The 18,979-nt window shown below is 55.4% G+C and overlaps 1 protein-coding gene across 2 annotated transcripts; it reads right to left on the minus strand.

The window, feature by feature from the left end:
* Positions 1 to 718: 718 nt before the first annotated feature.
* LOC144987926 (uncharacterized) lies at positions 719 to 18,131 on the minus strand. Of its 2 annotated transcripts, none has more exons than XM_078937732.1 (2): positions 8,791 to 18,131; positions 719 to 8,681 (listed from the first exon to the last, which is right to left on the minus strand). In XM_078937732.1, the coding sequence occupies exon 1, from the start codon at positions 18,129 to 18,131 to the stop codon at positions 15,195 to 15,197; it is 2,937 nt and encodes a 978-aa protein (XP_078793858.1). In that variant the 3' UTR covers positions 719 to 8,681; positions 8,791 to 15,194. The 2 variants fall into 2 exon arrangements, with proteins under 2 accessions (XP_078793858.1, XP_078793857.1); XM_078937731.1 differs by having other exon boundaries at positions 719 to 2,429; positions 2,929 to 18,131.
* Between the last annotated feature and the right edge of the window lie 848 nt (positions 18,132 to 18,979).

Below are 18,979 nucleotides of genomic sequence, written 5' to 3' on the forward strand. Positions count from 1 at the left end.
CTGTCTTTGACAAAGTGGAACAGGCCCGGAGGGAGGTAGTTTTTCGAGGAGTCGTACTTGTAAGCTCCGTAGGGGACAGACTGGCTGCGAGGCTTGCTCTCGCTCAAGCCGTGTGTGTAAGCGCGGATCGGCTCGTGTATCCTGGTCGACGACATCTGCGTTTGCGGCTGAAAACGAAAAAAAAAAAAAAAAACCTCGCCGTTTTTCATTCCGTTGTGTCCGTTTGATGAAAAATAAAGTCGATCGCGACCGCTGCCGCCCTGTTGGACAGCTTCTCTGTGTGAAACAAACCAGTTTGCTCGAAAGGCCTGGGCGCTGCCAAAGACCCCTCTAACCTTCTCGCGGTCGCACATCTGACTGTAACAAGGCAGGCTCGCACACAAACACGCACACCAGATCGGCTCCCCTCGTGAACACACGGCTCACGTCCAGGGCGCTGACGGGACGGCGATGGCCATGAAGCAGAAGGAACCCCCGGGTCGTGTGATGACAAAAAAAAAAATCACAGTGTAAAATCAAGGTGGATTTTCTGTCCCATTTTTTTTTTAACTTTTATTTTACAGCCAGTTAAAACCTCACAGAACATTTGTGATAGCTTCAGGTGTGGTACTGGAAGGCCAACTCTTTCTCAATTCCGCTGCGCTCTGGGCAGTTTCGGTTCCATCTCTGGGTTGGATCCCTAGGACATGTTGTAATAAAAAAGTCATACAAAAAACAATTCCTGTGTTCATTTGGATTTTCTGTCCTGTTTTTATTTTTATTTTATTTTTTATTTTACAGCCAGTGAAAATCTCACAGAACATTCGCAATTGCTTCACGCGAAGAGCTAGATGACCGACTTTCTCTCTCCTTGCTGTTGAGCTGTGGGCCGTTTCAGTTCCCTCTCCGGGCTGGCTCCGCTTTTATGCCTGACAGCTCGATTGAGAAAACCTTTCCAAATGCAACGTTCCAAATGTAAAGCAACCCCAAGAGAGCCCAGCCCAAGAGCGTTCCGATCACCTCCCCTCTGACAGCACATGAAGCTCCGTGGAGAGGCTCAGGTTTGGGTGAAGGGAACTGCACGAGCGGCTCTGCGTGTAGTCACACAACAGAGCTCTGTGTCATGGGGGGCCGACGCAGAGGAAGGCTGGAGCCTTTCGCTGAGACGAGTCACACTCCACGGTGCTCTGCGCCCTGTCGAAAGGGGCAGACTCAGAGGTGGGCTGCAATAGCTTCAGATGTGGGGCTGGAAAGCCAACTCTTTGTTCATTCCGCTGAGCTGTGGACCTTTTCGGTTCCATCCCCGGGTTGGGTCCCTTTACTCCAGTAGCTTTGGACTGGGGGAACTGACAGGCATAAGGCTGATGCGGACCTGTTGAGAGGGTGGAGGTTGAAGGGTGGTCAAGATATTTGGAGGTGACATTACAAGAGGTAAAGTGGTTAAAGATTATCTGAAATGAATGGAGGGTGGGGATAGTGAGAGGGAGCAGCAGAAACATAATCCTGGTAAAAGGGGGGACAGGGGTGGTCATCATTTTGGGACAAACATAGGCGTGTGTGATCCTGAGTAAAGGGACCTGGGTGTGAAAAATCCTGACTGAACCTATGTGGGTGAACCGGATCTGGGGAATAGCTTGAACCTGTGGCCTGGCCTGGGTGAGGTGGCGACTGGTACAAGCTTGAACCTGTGGCCTGGCCTGGGTGAACCGGATCTGGGAAATAGCTTGAACCTGTGGCCTGGCCTGGGTAAGGTGGTGGCTGGTACGAGCTTGAACCTGTGGCCTGGTCTGGGTAAGGTGGTGGCTGGTACAAGCTTGAACCTGTGGCCTGGCCTGGGTGAACCGGATCTGGGAAATAGCTTGAACCTGTGGCCTGGCCTGGGTGAACCGGATCTGGGAAATAGCTTGAACCTGTGGCCTGGCCTGGGTAAGGTGGTGGCTGGTACGAGCTTGAACCTGTGGCCTGGTCTGGGTGAGGTGGTGGCTGGTACGAGCTTGAACCTGTGGCCTGGTCTGGGTGAGGTGGTGGCTGGTACGAGCTTGAACCTGTGGCCTGGTCTGGGTCAGGTGGTGGCTGGTACGAGCTTGAACCTGTGGCCTGGTCTGGGTCAGGTGGTGGCTGGTACGAGCTTGAACCTGTGGCCTGGTCTGGGTCAGGTGGTGGCTGGTACGAGCTTGAACCTGTGGCCTGGTCTGGGTGAGGTGGTGGCTGGTACGAGCTTGAACCTGTGGCCTGGTCTGGGTCAGGTGGTGGCTGATACGATTGTCTTCTTGCAAGAAATTGTGTGACCATTGTCATCATCTTCATTTCGTGGGCGTGCTGGGCCGCTTGCAATTTCAGCTGTAGCTCTGTGTCATCTGCCTGAGACAGGGCTTCTTTGATTGTCCTAGAAAAAACATCCATTGTGGATTCTAGCTTGTTTTTGGGCGTTTGACGGGTGGTAGGTGCACCTGTAAAATGACAAATGTTTTACATAATGAGCTATTTCTTTGTTGAGTGCTTTATCAATTACTACATTATGAGTATTGCCCAATAACATTATAGCTGTATTGCTGTAATATTGATTTTTATGTAAATAAAAAAAAAGTACTTAACACTGTGAATGCAAATGAAATGACCTACTTGTAAAAGACAAAATGAGTATGACTAACTGTGATCACGTTTGTCATGAGTCTATGATAATAAACATAGAAATGCAATATATAAAATGGAAGTAATAGCCTATAGTGTATTATATAATATTGAAGCATTGTTTGAACTATAAATACCTGTTAGCTATCAATCATACTTTGTTATGAATGATGGTAGTTGTAATATTTTAATTGCTTACATATTTTTCTAATCTGTCGAATACTAAGACAACTTTTAAATTGCTATACTATTATAAATACAATAAAATAACATTAACAACATAAACGAAGATTTAAAATAAATTCCGTTTGCCCTTACCTGTACTGTTACTGTTCTCAAACTCCGGCTCTTCACTGTCCACCGATGACGGCACATCATCAACTCTGGTGGTATCCAGTAATTCCGGTGGTCGGAAACTTGGCCTGTCACCCAAAATGCCTTCCATTTTATCATAGAATAGGAATGTTTCACAGCTGTTTCCACTCTTATTATTGTGGTCTTTTACCGATCTGTATTTGTATTTCAAGTTTTTGATCTTTTGCCGGCAATCTAGCCACGAGCGCTTAAAACCTTGCCTCCCCATATTTGTTGAAATGTCTTCAAACAAGAATTTGTTATGATAATGATCCTGCAATTCCGTCTGCATTGTCTCGTCGCCCCACAGACTTAAGAGGCATTTAACCTCATCATCGCTCCACCTTGTGGACTTTCCGACCTCCATCACTCTTGTGGCACACGCAAATGCACACAGTCGATTCGTTCCTGATTTATTTCCACATATGAGAGAGGCCTGTATCCGACCAGCCTGCCTCCTGAGCGTGCCTCTGTCGATTCGTTTCTGATTTATTTCCACATATGAGAGAGGCCTGTATCCGACCAGCCTGCCTCCTGAGCGTGCCTCTCGCGACAGACGTGGAGCTCCGAGGCTGTGTGGCTCTGGTTGCGAAAGGCTCCAGCCTGCCCCCACCGAGAGGAAGTCTCCAGCCTGCCACTGAGTTGGCCTCTCCTGACAGACTCAGCTGTGTGGCTCGCGTTGCGTAAGGCTGCAGCCTGCCTTTGACTTGGTCCCGCCTGACACAACACTCCACGCAGAGCCGCTCGTGCTTTTGACTTTGACAAACCCCGCCTTTCCGTCGAGCTTCTCGTTCCGTCCGACGGGAGCGGATCGGCCTGCGGGCCGCTCTCAGACGATGTAGGATCCAGCCTGCCTCTCGGTCTGCTCCCCCGCAGGCACGGGCCGCGTGTGTGCCTCAGACGCGAAAGGCTCCAGCCTTCCTCTGCTTCGGCCCCCCATGACAGCTCTGTGGTGTGACTCGCCGCAGAGCTGCTTGTGCTTTTCCGCTTAGGCCCGCTCAGGAGGCAGGCTGGAGACTTCCTCTCGGTGGGGGCAGGCTGGAGCCTTTCGCTGGCACGACTCACACTCCACGGAGCACTGCGTCTGTCACGAGAGGCCCGCTCAGGGGCAGGCTGGAGACTTCCTCTCAGACAAGGAACACTCCACGGAGCTCTGCGTCCTGTCAGGAGAGGCAGACTCAGAGGCGGGTTGCAATTGCTTCAGATGTTTATTTTTATTTTTTATTTTTATTTTTGTTTTACAGCTAGAGAAAAACCTTTCCCAAAACGAGACAAAGCTCGGCGGGGTCTCTGAGCCTGCTCTGAAGCATCTCTGTTCCCCGTTGTACGCCCACAAAAACAAAACACAAATCTGGGTTTGATATTGTTTCGCTTATTCGTGTCTTTATTTTGTATATTTTACAGCCTGTGACAACTACAAAGAATAATTGCAAAAGTTTCAGGTGTTCGACCCACTCTTGGTGCTCGTAGACCCAATTCTTCTGACCGACTGGGGGGTCCTCATGGACAGATACAGGGCTGGGGTGGTGATGCATTGCATGTTCCTTGCGGCCAAGCTCACGTTGGTCACCAGGAATAATTTCAGCTGATTGTGTACCAGGGTTTTAGTGAGAGAGTAGTAAATGCTGACAGCGATCCAGGGAGTCCAGCAGCAAACAAAAACTATGACAGTGAGCAATGAAAGGATGTAGGATTTTGCAAGGGGAAGCTGTTCTCTCTTTAAGTGAGCCGACCCCCTTCTAACATGTCTTCGCACAGTGAAGAAGATTGCGCCGTAACAAGCAGCCAGAATGATGCAGGGTGCGATAAAACAGATGGTCATCCTGATCCACGTGATGACGAACCTTTCGCTCGGGGAATAGGTGTCAGCGCACAGCGTAATCAGACCGACTTTGAAGGTTTCGTGATTGGATATGTTCACCAGAGCTGACACGGAGGGAGGAATGGCACACACCAGGGACAGGAAAGCTCTCCTCGCCCACTCTCCTTTCACCCTCTTAAGAGAGGAGAAGGCAGCTTTTCTGAGGACCACCCTGTTGTATCTCTCTACACTGATGCAGACCATCATGAGTACCCCGTATTGCAGGCAGAACTGTGGAGGAAACAAATACGCAAACAAAAAAAAAACCAAAACAGGTAATGAGGAGGGATTGAAGAAAGCAGAGGTTTTTCATTTGTCCGGATAGAGAAAAGAACAGGAAAAAGCAAAGGCGACTCACAGTTATCACCCCCTTCGTGGCTTTGCAGACGACATATCCGAAGATCCATTCTTTGGCCATGTTCTGCATGACCCACAGCGGCGTCGCGGACAATGTGCCTATGTCGCAGAGCCCGACGACCACGAAAAAGTAATCGCAGCGCGAACGAGCCTTCGGAGGTCTGCACAGCCGTAATCCCAGGTTTATCATGCAAACGTTTACGATCAAGCCCAGCACCATCACCGCAAAGTGAAGCATGGGTACCACACTGAACGCGATCGAAGAGTGAATCTCAGAGGACGCGTTGGTTGGTGACGGGCCAGTAGCATTGTACGTTGTCCTTTTGCCAAACATCGTCGCAGCTGACCTGAGGGACAGTGAACACTAGCACAGACAGAGAGACGTACGCTTGTGGTGCTGAAATAAGCTCCTCTCTCCCTAGCTCCAAGCCCCCGACTTAGACTGCCTTGCTGTATGGACATCCAACGGCGAGCCACACTCCCCCCACCTCACTCAGTCTCCGAACGGAGCAAACGGAGTACGGCCGACTCAGCTCGGAGTCGGACCTCAGCGTGTGGAGCCAACTAGTTGGCTAACTCTAGTTCCATAGCTGCTCAAAGTCTTGCGCTCTTGTCTAGGCGATTTGTGTGCCTCTTGCCTCAGTCGAGACAAGCGAAATCTCGATAACCTATTGTGCGAGCGCTGGCTGTGGCCCTTAGAAACCTGGAACTCGATCTTGAGCACACTTTACACTCATCATGGAAGTTACTCAGCAGACGTACGTGTCGTGTCCCGCATTGGACTTTGGTTTGGCAGCGACAGACACGAAAGACCTCAGAAAAGGCTTGGAGGATCAGCTTCGCCTTCTCGACCTGTTCGACTCAAGCGCAGGACTTGACCGCTTTCTGTTGTCATCTTCCGGCTTGTTTTGGGAGTACCGAAATCGCAGGTCAGAGGCTGCTGGCTGGTTCGCGGACAGTATAAGGCGACTGAACGTCGACACCTCAGACGTTCGTTCACTGTTTTTGGGCTCGTTGAACGTCATGGACAGATACGTCGCCACGCGTGACACTGAGTCCGAGCTCGTGGAGCTTTTGACGAACTCGGAAAATGTCCGAGCGGCCTGCTTCTCGCTCTCTGCGAAGATGCACGCCACGTGCTCTCAAATCGATCTGGACGACATCTGCGTCCGCAATCGCGTCTGGGCCAACTCCACCGTCAAATCCCAGCCGGGGCCGAACCTGACGGTCGCCGACGCATCCTCTACTGGTGAGGGGATACTGAGAGCGGAGAAGGACGTATTGATCGCTCTCGGAGGAGCTGCGTTCCCTGTGAGGGAAGAGGACATTGTGCGTCTCTTGGTGAGGTTTCTTGCGCTGAAGCGTTCTAAGCGCGTTGCATTCCGAGAGCCGCTGAGCGCGCTCCGAGAGCCACTAAGCGAGCTCCGACCAACTGACGTCGAGCCGCTTGCAGCGCCGATCTCTCGAGCCGTAGATTTGCTAACCAGGGCGGTTTTGGACATTGAGCTTAAGACGCGAGTGAGCACCTGGCAGCTCGCGGCCGTGTGCTCTTTAATTGGGTTCCTGGATGTCAGCGGAGCTTCGCCGGACGAGCGAGAGCTCGGCGAGGGTGGGCTGATGGCGCTGTTCGATAGCCTGCGGCCGGGATCATTGACGCAATCCATCATCCGCGAGATCGAGGCTTCATTGAACTCACGCTGTTTGGTGTGTGGATCGGGGGACCTCCATCCGCTCGTGGCTAGGAGCCTGCTGAGCGTCTCGAAAAAGACTTGTTCGAAGTGCCGGAAGGGTAAAGCGCGAGGTAAAACTCCCCATGCCCGTGGACCCAAAGTCCGCGGAGAGACATCTACTACCCATCATTCGACCAACTCCCCTAGGGCTGCGTTGCTCACGTGCCACGAGACGATGATGGGCTCCCAGTGAAAATGCGCTCGTGGACTTTGGTGGAGCTTGGAGTCCTTTTTTTTGCACTGTATTTTTGTGTGTGTGTGTGGGTGTGTGTGAGTGTGTCTGTTGTGTACCCGAGCAACAGATGTAGAAAAAAAAAAAAAACGTGTCCCTGCTTCACAGAGACTCTCTTCCAATGCGAAACCTGCCTCTTCACCTTAACCGTCATCGATGCTCCGTCCGACGAGTAGGCAGTATAAAATGAAAGTGACCCAGAGAATGGAATGGATACTGAGGAGGAACCGCGTCGTGTCTCAGTTTCTGTAGAGAAGATGGCAGGAAAGGAGGAAAATTGGGTGGACAGACTTCAATCCTTCGCAGATCAGCGAAATTTAACAGTCGTGTACGACACTATAATTTCAAGAGACGACGACTTCGAGATGTACAAATGTAGTGCGCGGCTTTTCGCTGAGGGCAGCGTCAAGGAAGATTCCCTCGCCCTAGGCATCGGACCTCAAAAGAGGTTGGCAAAATTAGCCGCAGCCAAAGCTTTGCTATTGGGGGTGCTGAAAGAATCCGCTGCAGACAACGCCAAGCTCCCGTCACTGGAGGCTACGAAAGATGAATGGGAATCGAAGCTTGTCGCTAAGTTCGCAAGTTTGCCCACTGCGGAGAACTACGTCGGCCGACTGCAAGTGCGTATCCTATTCACGTGACCCAATGCCGCTGTTTGTGCATGAGAAAAAAAAAAAACTCTCTTTGCGTTCACAGGAATTATGCCAGAGGTACAACTGGCCTTTTCCCACCTACAACTTCGAGGAACTCACACAAGACCAGTGGGTTCCGTCCGGCCGATTTCGTTGCTTCTGCTCAGCATTTGCGATCTTTTTAGACGGAGCGACCAAGGTGGATGTGCAAGCGACAGGTAACAGGGATGTGACACTGTGATTTGTTTTCCCTCAAGTTTTTGGGTTTCAACTAGGGCCGTTGTCTTACACAGGGACCGGTGAGACCAAGAAGGCAGCTAAGGCCGCGTCGGCAATGGGTGCGCTGGACGTCGTGAGACTTCTCGTCCCACTGGTTGAGAAAACCTAGAGGGGAGGTTCGCCCCAATGTATTCAGAGTCTTCTCCGCATCACAACTCAACTCTGTCTCAGCCGCCGCTCGTGGACCGGCCTTGCACTCGGAGTCTGGTCTTCATGGCTGCCTGCTCTGCTCATCGTAGTGGCATACCTTTTGTGTGTTTTCTGCCCCTATGGCAAGAAGCGCAGACGATACGGCAAGGTGTTGTCTGTTGCTTTGTAATTGTTGCAGGGATATGGATGAAGTTGCTTGTCCAGAATAAAACATCACTCGAGCATAATTTGGATCTGTGCATTTTTTATTGTGTCGACAGCTTGACATTGTGAACACACTAGTTACAATGAAAAAAAAAAAAGAAAAAAGAAAGAAGAAGAACTGTCTGCAGCAGGATCTCAACAACTTGACATTGTGAACACGCTAGTTACAATTAAAGAAAAACAATGAAGAACTGTCCACAGCAGGATCTCAGCAAATTGGCCTCGTTGTCTTCTGGGCTGCTCCTCCTGCTATCACTGCAGACCTGCGTAAACTAGGAGAGATAAAAGGGTACAAGTTTCAGCTGTGTGCAGCTTTCTTTTTTTTTTTATTTAACAAAGCAGACAAACAGAAGAAAGAAGGAAAAAAAAAAATTCTCGCACCCCTTTAGCTCTGCCTCACAGAACCGAGGGGTATTTCTCATCGATCGGGACCTCCAGAACTTGGTCTGAGCGACTCAGGGCTGCGGGCTCCGGGCTCTCTGCCACTCTTCGCTCTGCACCCCGGCAGTTGCAGGTCTCGACGGTCTCACGCCAATTCGACAAGGTGGACGGTTGACGTTCGGTCGTGGGCTGGTACACAGCACCGACCCGTTGAGCGTTGGGCTTGTAGATGTTCCCAGCGGGCCTTTTGCAGAACCTGTGCATGATGAGCACCAAGCCCAGCACCATCAAAGGCGCTGCGACCATGGTGTATGCCGCCCACTCGTTCCGTTCGTACCACCACCAGAAACTGTAATTTTCATTCACCATCGTCTCATTGTCCAGCGAGTGGACACGGGGCAATTAGTATACCTCGGCTCAGTCTGGGTTCGCGTCACGGAAACTACGATCGCAACAAAATACCTCTGACGGCTTGCGAGTGAGAGCCGCGAGCCCAGAGCCTAACCCGGTCGCCGATCGAAACGCGTCGTCGTTCCGGCTGCGGCGCTAGGTTGGATCCGACCGCTGCCCCAAGTATCACCCCCTCCGAGTCATGTTTGAAAGCGGCAGTTACCCGGGCTCAACAGAGTTTCGCCTTGTCCTCCAGACCTCATCAGAACCTCGCGCTCAGCCACCCGGATAGAGGGGAGCAACGATGACGGACGACTCAAATCGCGAGCTACCTCCGGAGAAGTCTCCGGTCATCTCCGCAGCCGCGACCGAAGTTGACCGCGAGAGCCTCGAGGCCGTCGGCACCCGAAGCGGGACGGGATCCGGAGTGAACGACCTGACCTGCTCGACTGCCAGAATTTCTGCAGATGAGAATACGACTCCCCTTCGCCCTTTGCGGGGAAGGACGGTGCAACGCTCGCCTGCGCCGACGGAACACGATGGCGAGCGAATGGGCGGCAGTCAGAGGGAACCTTCGCCTCGGAGATTCCCGCCCTCCTCTTTTTGTACCCCTGTGGAGCAGCCCATCCCGAGGCACGGAGTTCCTGCGTTGAAAACGAAGATTCCCCACAGCAGAAGGCGGACGAAATCTTCTGACTGCATCAAGAAAAAACTTTTCAGTCAGCGTAACGCACACCCCGTCCCGTTGTGATCACGGCGCTTGTCTTGCTTTATCCCCTAACACAATTGTTCTCTCTAGCGTTGTACGCTCACTGTTGTGAATTAAACAGCATTGAAAACCTCAGCTTGTCCTGTGTCTGTTATTTGTATCGCATTGGGGTTTTGTGCCTTTGTCATATATGCGAGGGGCGCTTAGGAACACACGTAGGCCAAAGCGGGGAGGAAAAGTCAGAGCCTCTAGTCCCTTAGACCGAGAGAGAAGTGAAAACAGACAAAGACGCACCCAAGTGAGCTGAGAGACCACATGATTTTATTCAAGGGAGCACGTTCAACAACACACGCTCATGTAGCTACATGTTCAGCACACAAGCCCAACAACTTGAGTGCGGATGTGTGTCACGGTGACAAGTGCATTGTTCGCGAGCTGTCAGGTTGACACGTTACACAGAGGGTGAAAGCGAGGCAAGACCACATTTTGGAGTTGACCGGTACTTTATTGATTTTTTTTACATCATCATTTTTCTCTCACTTCATTTCATTGAGAAGAACACATGCCGTGAAAAGTGTGGACCTTTCAAAAATGTATAACAAGCAGTACGTGCACAAGGCCGGGCTCGTAGGGGATGAAGTCGTTAGGTTTGAGGATGGGCGATGCTGCATCAGCAAAATTTTGTTGCCGCTCAAGTCAAAGCAGTATCAGGATACCCAGGGAGGACAATGTCAACAGAGTGAGGGACGAGACAGAGGGCTTCGTCGAGCCCCCCTTGGCCCAAACTGAGGGACTGGGAGGTTTGACGATCAACGTCACGGAGCAGTTTGAAACAGAGAAACTGTACTGCTCGTTGCGATGGCCCACGTTCGCCCAGCGGCTACATTCGTACGAGCCCTCGTATCCTGTTGAAATTGGCGAGATGAGTAGAGTTGAGTTCGAGCCCAGGAACTTGTGAGTGGCGCTGATGCTCTCCTCGAGCTCGTACTCCAAGGCAGTTCCGTTGTCCCGGATGTAAAAGAGTCCGCGCTTGGTCCCACGTACAACCTGGTACCAGGAGAAGGCCATGAACCTTTCGGGATTCTCACGCGGACAAGTCAGTGCGACCGCACACTCTCCCCCATCCGCGCTGACATGGGTGCCGTGAGCCTCGTCCGCTTCTCTCACCTCGTGGCATGAGCGGAACGGGACCAGGGCGGTGCACGCCAACACCGTCAGAAACAGCATCTTCGCGAAAGGCCCGGAGCTTCTCTATCCTCGTGTCTTTAGCAGAGCAGACCGCGTTGGTCGAGAGGAGAAGTGTGGCGCGGATCTTCTGAACGACGGTCTTATACCGTCCGGGCTTGAGCCTTCTAGCGTCGGCCTCCCGCTGCCGACAGTCTCCTCTATGGGGAATTCCGAGATGGGAAAAATGCCTCTCAACCTCATCGGACCCTGTGCCCAAACCTTGAGCCTCTCTCTCTCTCGAGCGTCCACCCGACAGCACGAAGGTGATTGCGTTCGGCTTGGTCGAGGGCAACAGGGCTCCGCTCCTCTGTGCGTTTGTCCTCGTCCTATATGTCTGCACCAAGCACAACTTGATTTTTTTTTTACCCTCTGGAATAAACGCAACCGTCTGTGGTATCTGACTTGTGTGAGCGTGTGTGTTTCGGTCCCACATTTACTGTTTGCAAGCTGTTAGGTTGACAAATACACAGAGGTCGAAAGCAAGGCAAACCACATTTCTGAGTTGACAGGTCTTTTATTTCATTTTTTTTTACACCTTCATTTTTTCCTCTCTGACATTTCACAGAAAACGACATAAGCCATGAAACTTTAAACTCTTGGGCTGTTTGCGGCGAGCGGCAGGTGTCTGAAACGTCAGCCGGATCCTCACGGGTCTTCGAAGTACGTGGAGAGGTCTTTTTCCGAGTATCTGTCGCCCTCAAGCGGCCTGTGGTCGCAGCAGCTTGTCATGGACACTCGCGCCCAAGGGCAGGATTCTCCGGTTATGGCGAACACAGAGGCCCTGAAGGCTTCGAGGGCGGTGTAGTCGGCGTCCGTTATGTACTCCTGGAGCGCGTCCAGCACCATCCGAGCCAGGTCTTTGTTTTGCGGGTGAGGAAACCTCTCCTTGCTGAACATCCCCAACCAGGCCTTCACGTGCGGGGGCTTCACTCTTTCGAAGACGCAGGCCAGACCGTCCACCACGGCCTCCACCACATACACGCCTGGCATCCTCTTGTCGCTGTTGGTGTAGTGCTCAGGGTGATGCTGGTTGTTTTCATAGTGGTGCCTGAAGCCGATGTTGGCCATCGGAGCGGTCATGGTGGCGTGGTCCTTGTAGGAGTCGTCTGTCTTGCTCCCCGTCGGGCTGCCGCTCAGTCTGCATCTGCGCTTGAAGCTTTCCTCCAGGAGAGCCCTTGTCATGTTCACGGCCATGATGCCGGAGTACGCCACGTCTTCCACCTCGCTGGTCTTGGAGCAGTCGTGGCAGGCGATGTTTCTCACATAGTGTCGGTCGGCCAAGAGGTCCAGGGTGAGACCCCGCAGTTCGGACTCGTCGGCTCCGTCGCCCAGCCTCTTTGCCGCCCCGCTCCTGGTCGCCTGCTCGAGAGCCCTGGCGACCACAGCTCCGATCATGGTCACGACCATGTTGTGAGTGAGGAAGGCGACGTGGTGTTCTCTCACCGGAAGGTAGTTCGCCAAGGCATTTTCGAACTCCCTGTTCCAGGATTCTTCCGCACGAAGCACCTTCTGCTCCCTCAAAAGGGCTGCGTTGGCCATCACGTGCACCAGTTTGCATACCCCTTCCTGATCTTGAGCGGGCATAGTTTCGCAGATGCTCCGCCTGGCAGCTCTCGGGAGAATTCCTTCGAGCAAGCTGTGAGCTGCCCTACTTGAGGGGCTGGTCTTGTGCGAGTACCGGTTGCGTTTGGGTATCAGGGGCTCGGGTCTTTCCTCGTCATCGTTCTTGCTCGACCTCGAAGAGCGGGGTTTGGGTGTGGAGGGTTTTGAGCTGGCCATGGTTTAGCTTCTTCCCTGGAGTTCAGCGGCTGCAATGAAGGCGGCGGTGATGTCAAATGCGGTGGTGGCAGTAGCAGGGATAAGTGTCAGTGGTTTCAATTCGTGTGGCGAAGACCCAGGGAGGACACTGTCAACAGAGCGAGGGACCTTAAGAGCAGGGATTGCTGAAGATCGAAGTTACGGTGCAGTTTGAAACCAAGAAAGTGTACTGCTCGCTTTGATGGCCCGCGATCGCCCAGCGGAAACAGCCGTAGGAGCTCTCGTATCCTCTCGTAAATGGCATGATGAGCAGATTTGAGCCGAGCAGAAAGTGACTGGCGCCGACGCTGGCCTTGTGGTCGTAGTTCGTGGTAATCCCGTTCTCGATGCGAAAGAGCCCGTGCTTGGTCCCTTGTACATCCACGAACCAGGCGAAGCCCTTGAACTGTCCTGGATTCGGTTGTGGACAAGTCAGTGCCACCTCACACCCTTTCACATACTTCTTGTCACTGATGCCTTTAGCCTTGTCCGCTTCTTTCGCCTCGCTGCATGGGTAGAACGTGACCAGGGCACTGTAGGCTAACACCGTCAGAAACAGCATCTTTCCGAAAGACCAGGAGCTTCTGGGCGCGTGTGTCTCTCGTAAAGCTGACCGCGTTGGTCGAGAGGACGAGTGTGCCGCGGATCTTCTGGACGACGGTCTTATGGCGTCTGGGCTCGAGCCTTCAAGCGCCGGCCTCCCACTGCCGACAGCCTCCTCTTCGGGGTGTTCCGGGATGGGGGGAAGCATCCCATCAGCACTTCATCTTCACGATCACCAATACCAGCACGGGGCAGGTCACGGTCGACAAAAAGAGAGCCACCGAGGCTGCAGCGGTTCCGCGGACAGCCGCCTTCTCGCACTGCCGCTGCCTTAGTGAACGCTCGTCCGCCTTGGACTCCAGTCTCTTGGCGTAACCCTTGAAGGTGGCGTTCAGCGTCTCGACGGCTCGAGTCACGGACACCCCTCGGTTGAGGAGATCGAGGGCTGCGTTGGCTCGGGCTCGCATCTCGAGGACAGTCGCTCTTTCGTCCTCACCTCTCGCGAGGTGTGCTCCTGAGAGGGTCTGGGGTTCGCCTGCCACCAGTATCTCTCTCGACCTACCCCTCCAGCTCTCTGCCTCGACCCCCTTCGTCAGGGTGTACGAGTTGAAATGGCTGTCGTAGCAGAGTGGCCCGAAACACGCAGACCCGCACACCAATGGACAATCTTGGCTTATGTCGCTGCCACGCTTCACTTGGCACGCGGATAGCGTGTCTCCGTCGACCCGTAGCGAGTCGCACAGGCCTCTCCGGTCGCATCTGGGTTCCCTGTAGCTGGAGCGCGAGTCGTTCACCATGCCCCTGTCCAGCCAGCACGTCCGATTTCCCGAGGACGAGTCCACAAAGGCCATGTACCAGCGGGACAGCAGCACGGGTTCCCACTTTTTTCTCTCGACGTCCAGCGCCAGCCCACCGTGGGTCGAACGAGAGAGGATCGGACGAGCGGCTGTGGGAACGTCCGTGTGAAACTCTGAGGGCGATCCGGGCGCGCAGCCCGTCATGTCGGCCCTCATCAGGCCCTGCGCGCAAACCGCCAGTCTCTCTCGAGCCCCGACCAATGCAAAGGTGACGGCGTTCAGCTGCGCCGAGAGCAGCAGGGCTCCGCTCCTCCACGCGTTCATCCTCGCAGCGAAGGCGCTACCGCTCAGCTGAGAATCGTCGTCGTTCTCGTAGTCTCCCTCGCGCTTTTTCTGAAATTTTTCCTCTGTGGCCTTGGCGGCCGCCCGGGCCTCTTCTATCAAAGACCTGTGGTAGCCCATCACGTCCACCGTCGCCGACGGCTGACTTCCCGAGTCGAGGTCCGAGCCCAGGTGCGCGTCGGCCAGAGCCTCGAGGTCCTTGAAGGCCGCCTGCAGCTCCCTCGCTGTCCGATACTGGCTGCGGACGGATGTGGACAAGGCGACGTCCGCGTCCCGCCAGCTACCAGAGCCGCAGAGGACGTCGCAGCCCAGCCGCTCGCCGTCGTCGGGCAGGCCTTGGCAAGAGACTTTGGCGCACTCCGGATAGTCCGAGGGAACGAAGAAAGTCAGATTTGAATTGAGGTAGAACTGGTACGAGAGGAACGTCTGACTGTCTCCCGGTCGCAGTATCTTCCACCTCCCGGGTCTGAGTATGACCCTTGGATCTCGAGGCGCAGAGGGCCCGCTTTCCTCCGAGCGAGTCGCCTCGGGACCCGGAGTCACGCGAAACAGAGTCAGGGCGACCGTAGAGAGAAGGCACGCAGCCCTTGTCGGTCGTTTCATTTCAGTTTCCTGTACCTGGGAGTCCGAGACCGAGAGCAGACTGCGCAAAGGGCCCCCATCGCGGCGGCATTGATTAATACGGAGACAGCCACCGCAGTCAAGCACAACGCGTAGGAGCGCTCCATTGCCAGGGCTCGACGCTCGGACACGACGCTTTCCAGTGCGTCGTTCTTTCGAGCCCGCCTCTCGAGCAGCGAAGCTTCGGAGCCCAGGCTCGCCAGACTTTGGTTGGCTTGTCGAAGGCAGTCCAGGAGCTGGGAGAGAGGGGAGCTCGCCTCGCCGCAGTGGCGCAGCGCGAGCGACTCGTAGGCCAGCAGGGCGAGAGCTCGGGCTTCCTGGGCGTAGTCCCTCGACGCGGAGCGGACCCGCTCTCCGGGCCTCGTGAAAAACCCTGGGAAGCTCTGCGGGCCGTCCCCGGGCCCCTCTGAGCCGAAGGAGAAGGGCCGCAAATTGCAAGGAACTGCGGCACGCACGGCTCCGTGGTCCGCTCGTAACAGGATCCTGAGCAGGATGTCGTCTCCGTAGTCGACCGCGATCCGCGCCGCCACGGGGTACCCCGTCGCTCCCTCTGGCCAGTCTCCTTCCGCAGAGTCGGCCAGTTCCAGGCACGAACCGCTTTGCTCGCCAAAGCACTCGAGTAGCAGACTCAGCTGGTCGCGTGCCCTCCAGGGCCAGGAGACGGCTGGTCGTGTCCTTTCCGAAGCCCCATCGCCCGACAGCCACTCTTCCTCTCGCCTCGTGAGAACCGGTGGAGGTAACCACCGCTTAGAGTCCATCAGTTTTCGGAGACGGGCCTTGGTCACTGGCTTTGTTGCCGAGGGCACGGACAGTTCCAATTTCACTCTCGTTCGAGCCTCGCGTACTCGTCGGGAGCAGCATTCAAGCTCGCCGTGGTCGCCCTGCGGTCTTCGATGGCAAAGCGGGCTCTCCATGCTCCGCGCTCTCGAGACCTGCGTCCGGAGTCTGGCGTGCCCCTGCCGTTTGGCCTCGTGAACGTAGATCCTGTCCGCCTCGACGAACGCCACGAGTTTCCCTCCCGAGGTCAGTTTCACAACCTGCGCCCCGACAGGCACGGACTCTGCGATCTCTGCCTGCTCTCGCAGCAGCTGGGCGCCGCCACCCTTCAGAGGATCACCGATGTTCATGCGAGAGGATAGGCCCAGTCTCAAGCCGGGAACACCCGGGATCGTCACGAAGCCTTTGGCCAGCGGAGCGTTCTCTGCAGCTCGCTGAAAAAATATCCCGCTCTGTAGCTTGTATAGGCCGTCGACCTCGACGTGGGACGAGCCCCCGTCGTCGAACGAGGAGCTCCTCGTGTACCTGTAGTGCAGGGTGCCGGAGCGTCGGGTGGCGGAGTCGATCGCTGTGCTGAGCTCTGCAAACAGCGAACTTCCCTCCGGACGCCCGAACGTGTGGTCCAGGTATCCCAGGGAGTACCGGCTCACCCCCCACCTCGCCATGTCCGAGACGATGTCCCGCAGCTCACCCGCCGAATACATACGATCGGTTGAGCTCTTTTTTCCCATGTGTCTGTTGCGCATCCTCATTGCTGAGCATTTTTCGTCCGGCTCGTAGCGGGCCGTCGGCAGCGTCACAGCGATCCCCGCTCGGTTGTTTGACCTGCGGCTGAGCTCCAGGAAAACGGACGGCCCCGTCAGGCCAAGCGGCGCTTCGCCAGCGATCGACTCGACCGAGTTGTGCTTCTCCGGGGGCCAGCGCCCGGGTTCAGTCCACTTGCAGGGGCCCTCCAGTTTTTCCATCCAGGAATCCAGGTCCAGCAAGGCGCCATGCTGAGCCGCCACCTCCCCGGCTTCCCGCAAGGCCGCTTCGGCCTCCTCGGCCCGACTCGTTTCGAGCCACAGGGCCGGCTTCCCGGGGGTCCGGGATCCTTTCTCTGCGACCTCCGCGGGCCTCAGACCCGTGGGGCACAACGCGTACACGGTGCCTCGCTCTTGACACATGGTGCAGTTCCGCCCGTGGGGCGCCGTGCGCCCACACTCGAGCAGAGGCCGTCTCCCGTGCCTTCGGTGCAGCATCCTCCCGTCCTCCCCGTACAGCGTCCCGATCTCAGAGCACTCGGAGTAAGTTTTGGTGCAAGCGTAGCGCGTCGCGTTATCGTTCTTCGCCGACATGAGGCGCGCGATGGTCTTCCCGGACATTGAGGGCATGACGTCCACGCGTGACCCGTACATGTCGCGCACGACTCCGAAGTAGGCCCCGAACCCGGGTTCACGCGGGTCCGCGTCCAACACGGCGAACTTCAGGTCTGGGCAGCCGCCCAATAACCAATCCAGCACGGCGGCTGTCTCCTCGACTCTCAGGTCTCTGCTCCTGGGCTCGGGTCGAACGAGCCTCACTCCTATCGCGCCTCCCCATCCTTGACGACTCATCTCGCGCAGGGTCTCGTTGGCCCCGGCAGGCACTCTCGGGCCGGTCTCGACCTGCTTCTGTCTCCTTGCGCTCGTTTGTCGTGCGGGGAGACGGAGGTAGGGACCGCCTTGTCGTCCCGCGTCGTTGTGCAGCAGCACGGGTACCTCGAGCAGCATCACGTCACAGCTCTTGACGTCCAGAGGCGCGTTCGGCGAGTCGCGCCTGGGGGCTGGGGCGCCGTCAAACACGGCGCTTGTGGCCTGGCAGAGGCGCTCGGTCTTGCGCGTTGTCGTCCCCCACAGCGTCCTACCCTGTGCTGCGCCGATGGCGAACTGCCGGCCGGACACCTCGAGCGTCCAGTCGTTGCCTCCGAGTCCGTGGTAAGCGTGCCTGAGGCCGATCAGGGCGCACTCGGGCGAGCAGGGGCCCGCGGGGGAGCTGTACCGCAGGAGGTCCTTCGTGCAGTTGCAGCCGGGGCTCTGCTGCTGCTGCGGGTTCGCGACGGTACGCCACTCCAAGAGGGCCACCGCTAAGAGCAGCCGCACTTGCCAACTGGGAAACATGGCCCCCTGTTGTTTTTTTTTTTTTTTTTTTTTAGTTTTCAATGGTTCGCTTTACATGGCCCCCTGTTGTTTTTATTTTATTTTTTTTTAGTTTTCAATTGTTCGCTTTCCGTCGCCGAGGTCGGAGTTCCTCTCGACTAACGGGGGATAAGTTAATTCACCTAACGAGCTCGCAGGCTCGCGGAGCCATGGCGCTGGACCAGGGATTTCCGTCGTCGCGACGCTGTGTGTCGAAACCCAAGACGCTCCTGAGTTTGTTCGACGGGACCGGCAGCATATGCAGGCCTTTCGTTGCCGCCGGGTGGACGGTGCGTAGGCTCGACATGGACGGGAGACACGGGGCTGATATAGTGACGGACGTAAGGCAGTGGGACCCGAGCAGGGACTGGCGGGGGCCCGCGCCCGACGTCGTTTTCGCTGGGCCTCCGTGCGAAAACTACAGCTTGGCCCGGACCAGAGCCTGCACGCCCAGGGACCTGAGACTTGCTGACTCGCTGGTGACCAAGACGCTGGAAATCATAGAACACTTTCATGGACAAAACCCTCGCATGCTGTACTTTGTCGAGAACCCGGATTCCAGCATGCTATGGAGGCGGTGGGTTTCTCACCGGCTGTACGAGGACCCCGGCAAGCACTTTCTCAGCTCCTTTGTCGAGTACATGGACGCGAAAAGGGGCGCCAAGAGCTACAAGTACCTGACTTGGGTCAAGCGCAAAAGCTTCACCTCGGGCTGCAGAGACAGTCGCATCGTCAGGCTGGACTACTGCATGTACGGCACCAAGTACCGAAAGAGGACGAGGCTGATGACCAACAGCCCCTTCGAGGCCTCGCTGTGCAAAAAGAACTGC

Source organism: Oryzias latipes, chromosome 19 (assembly GCF_053564925.1).
Source record: "Oryzias latipes strain Hd-rR chromosome 19, Olatipes_Hd-rR_3.1".
NCBI classification, from domain to species: Eukaryota; Metazoa; Chordata; class Actinopteri; order Beloniformes; family Adrianichthyidae; genus Oryzias; species Oryzias latipes.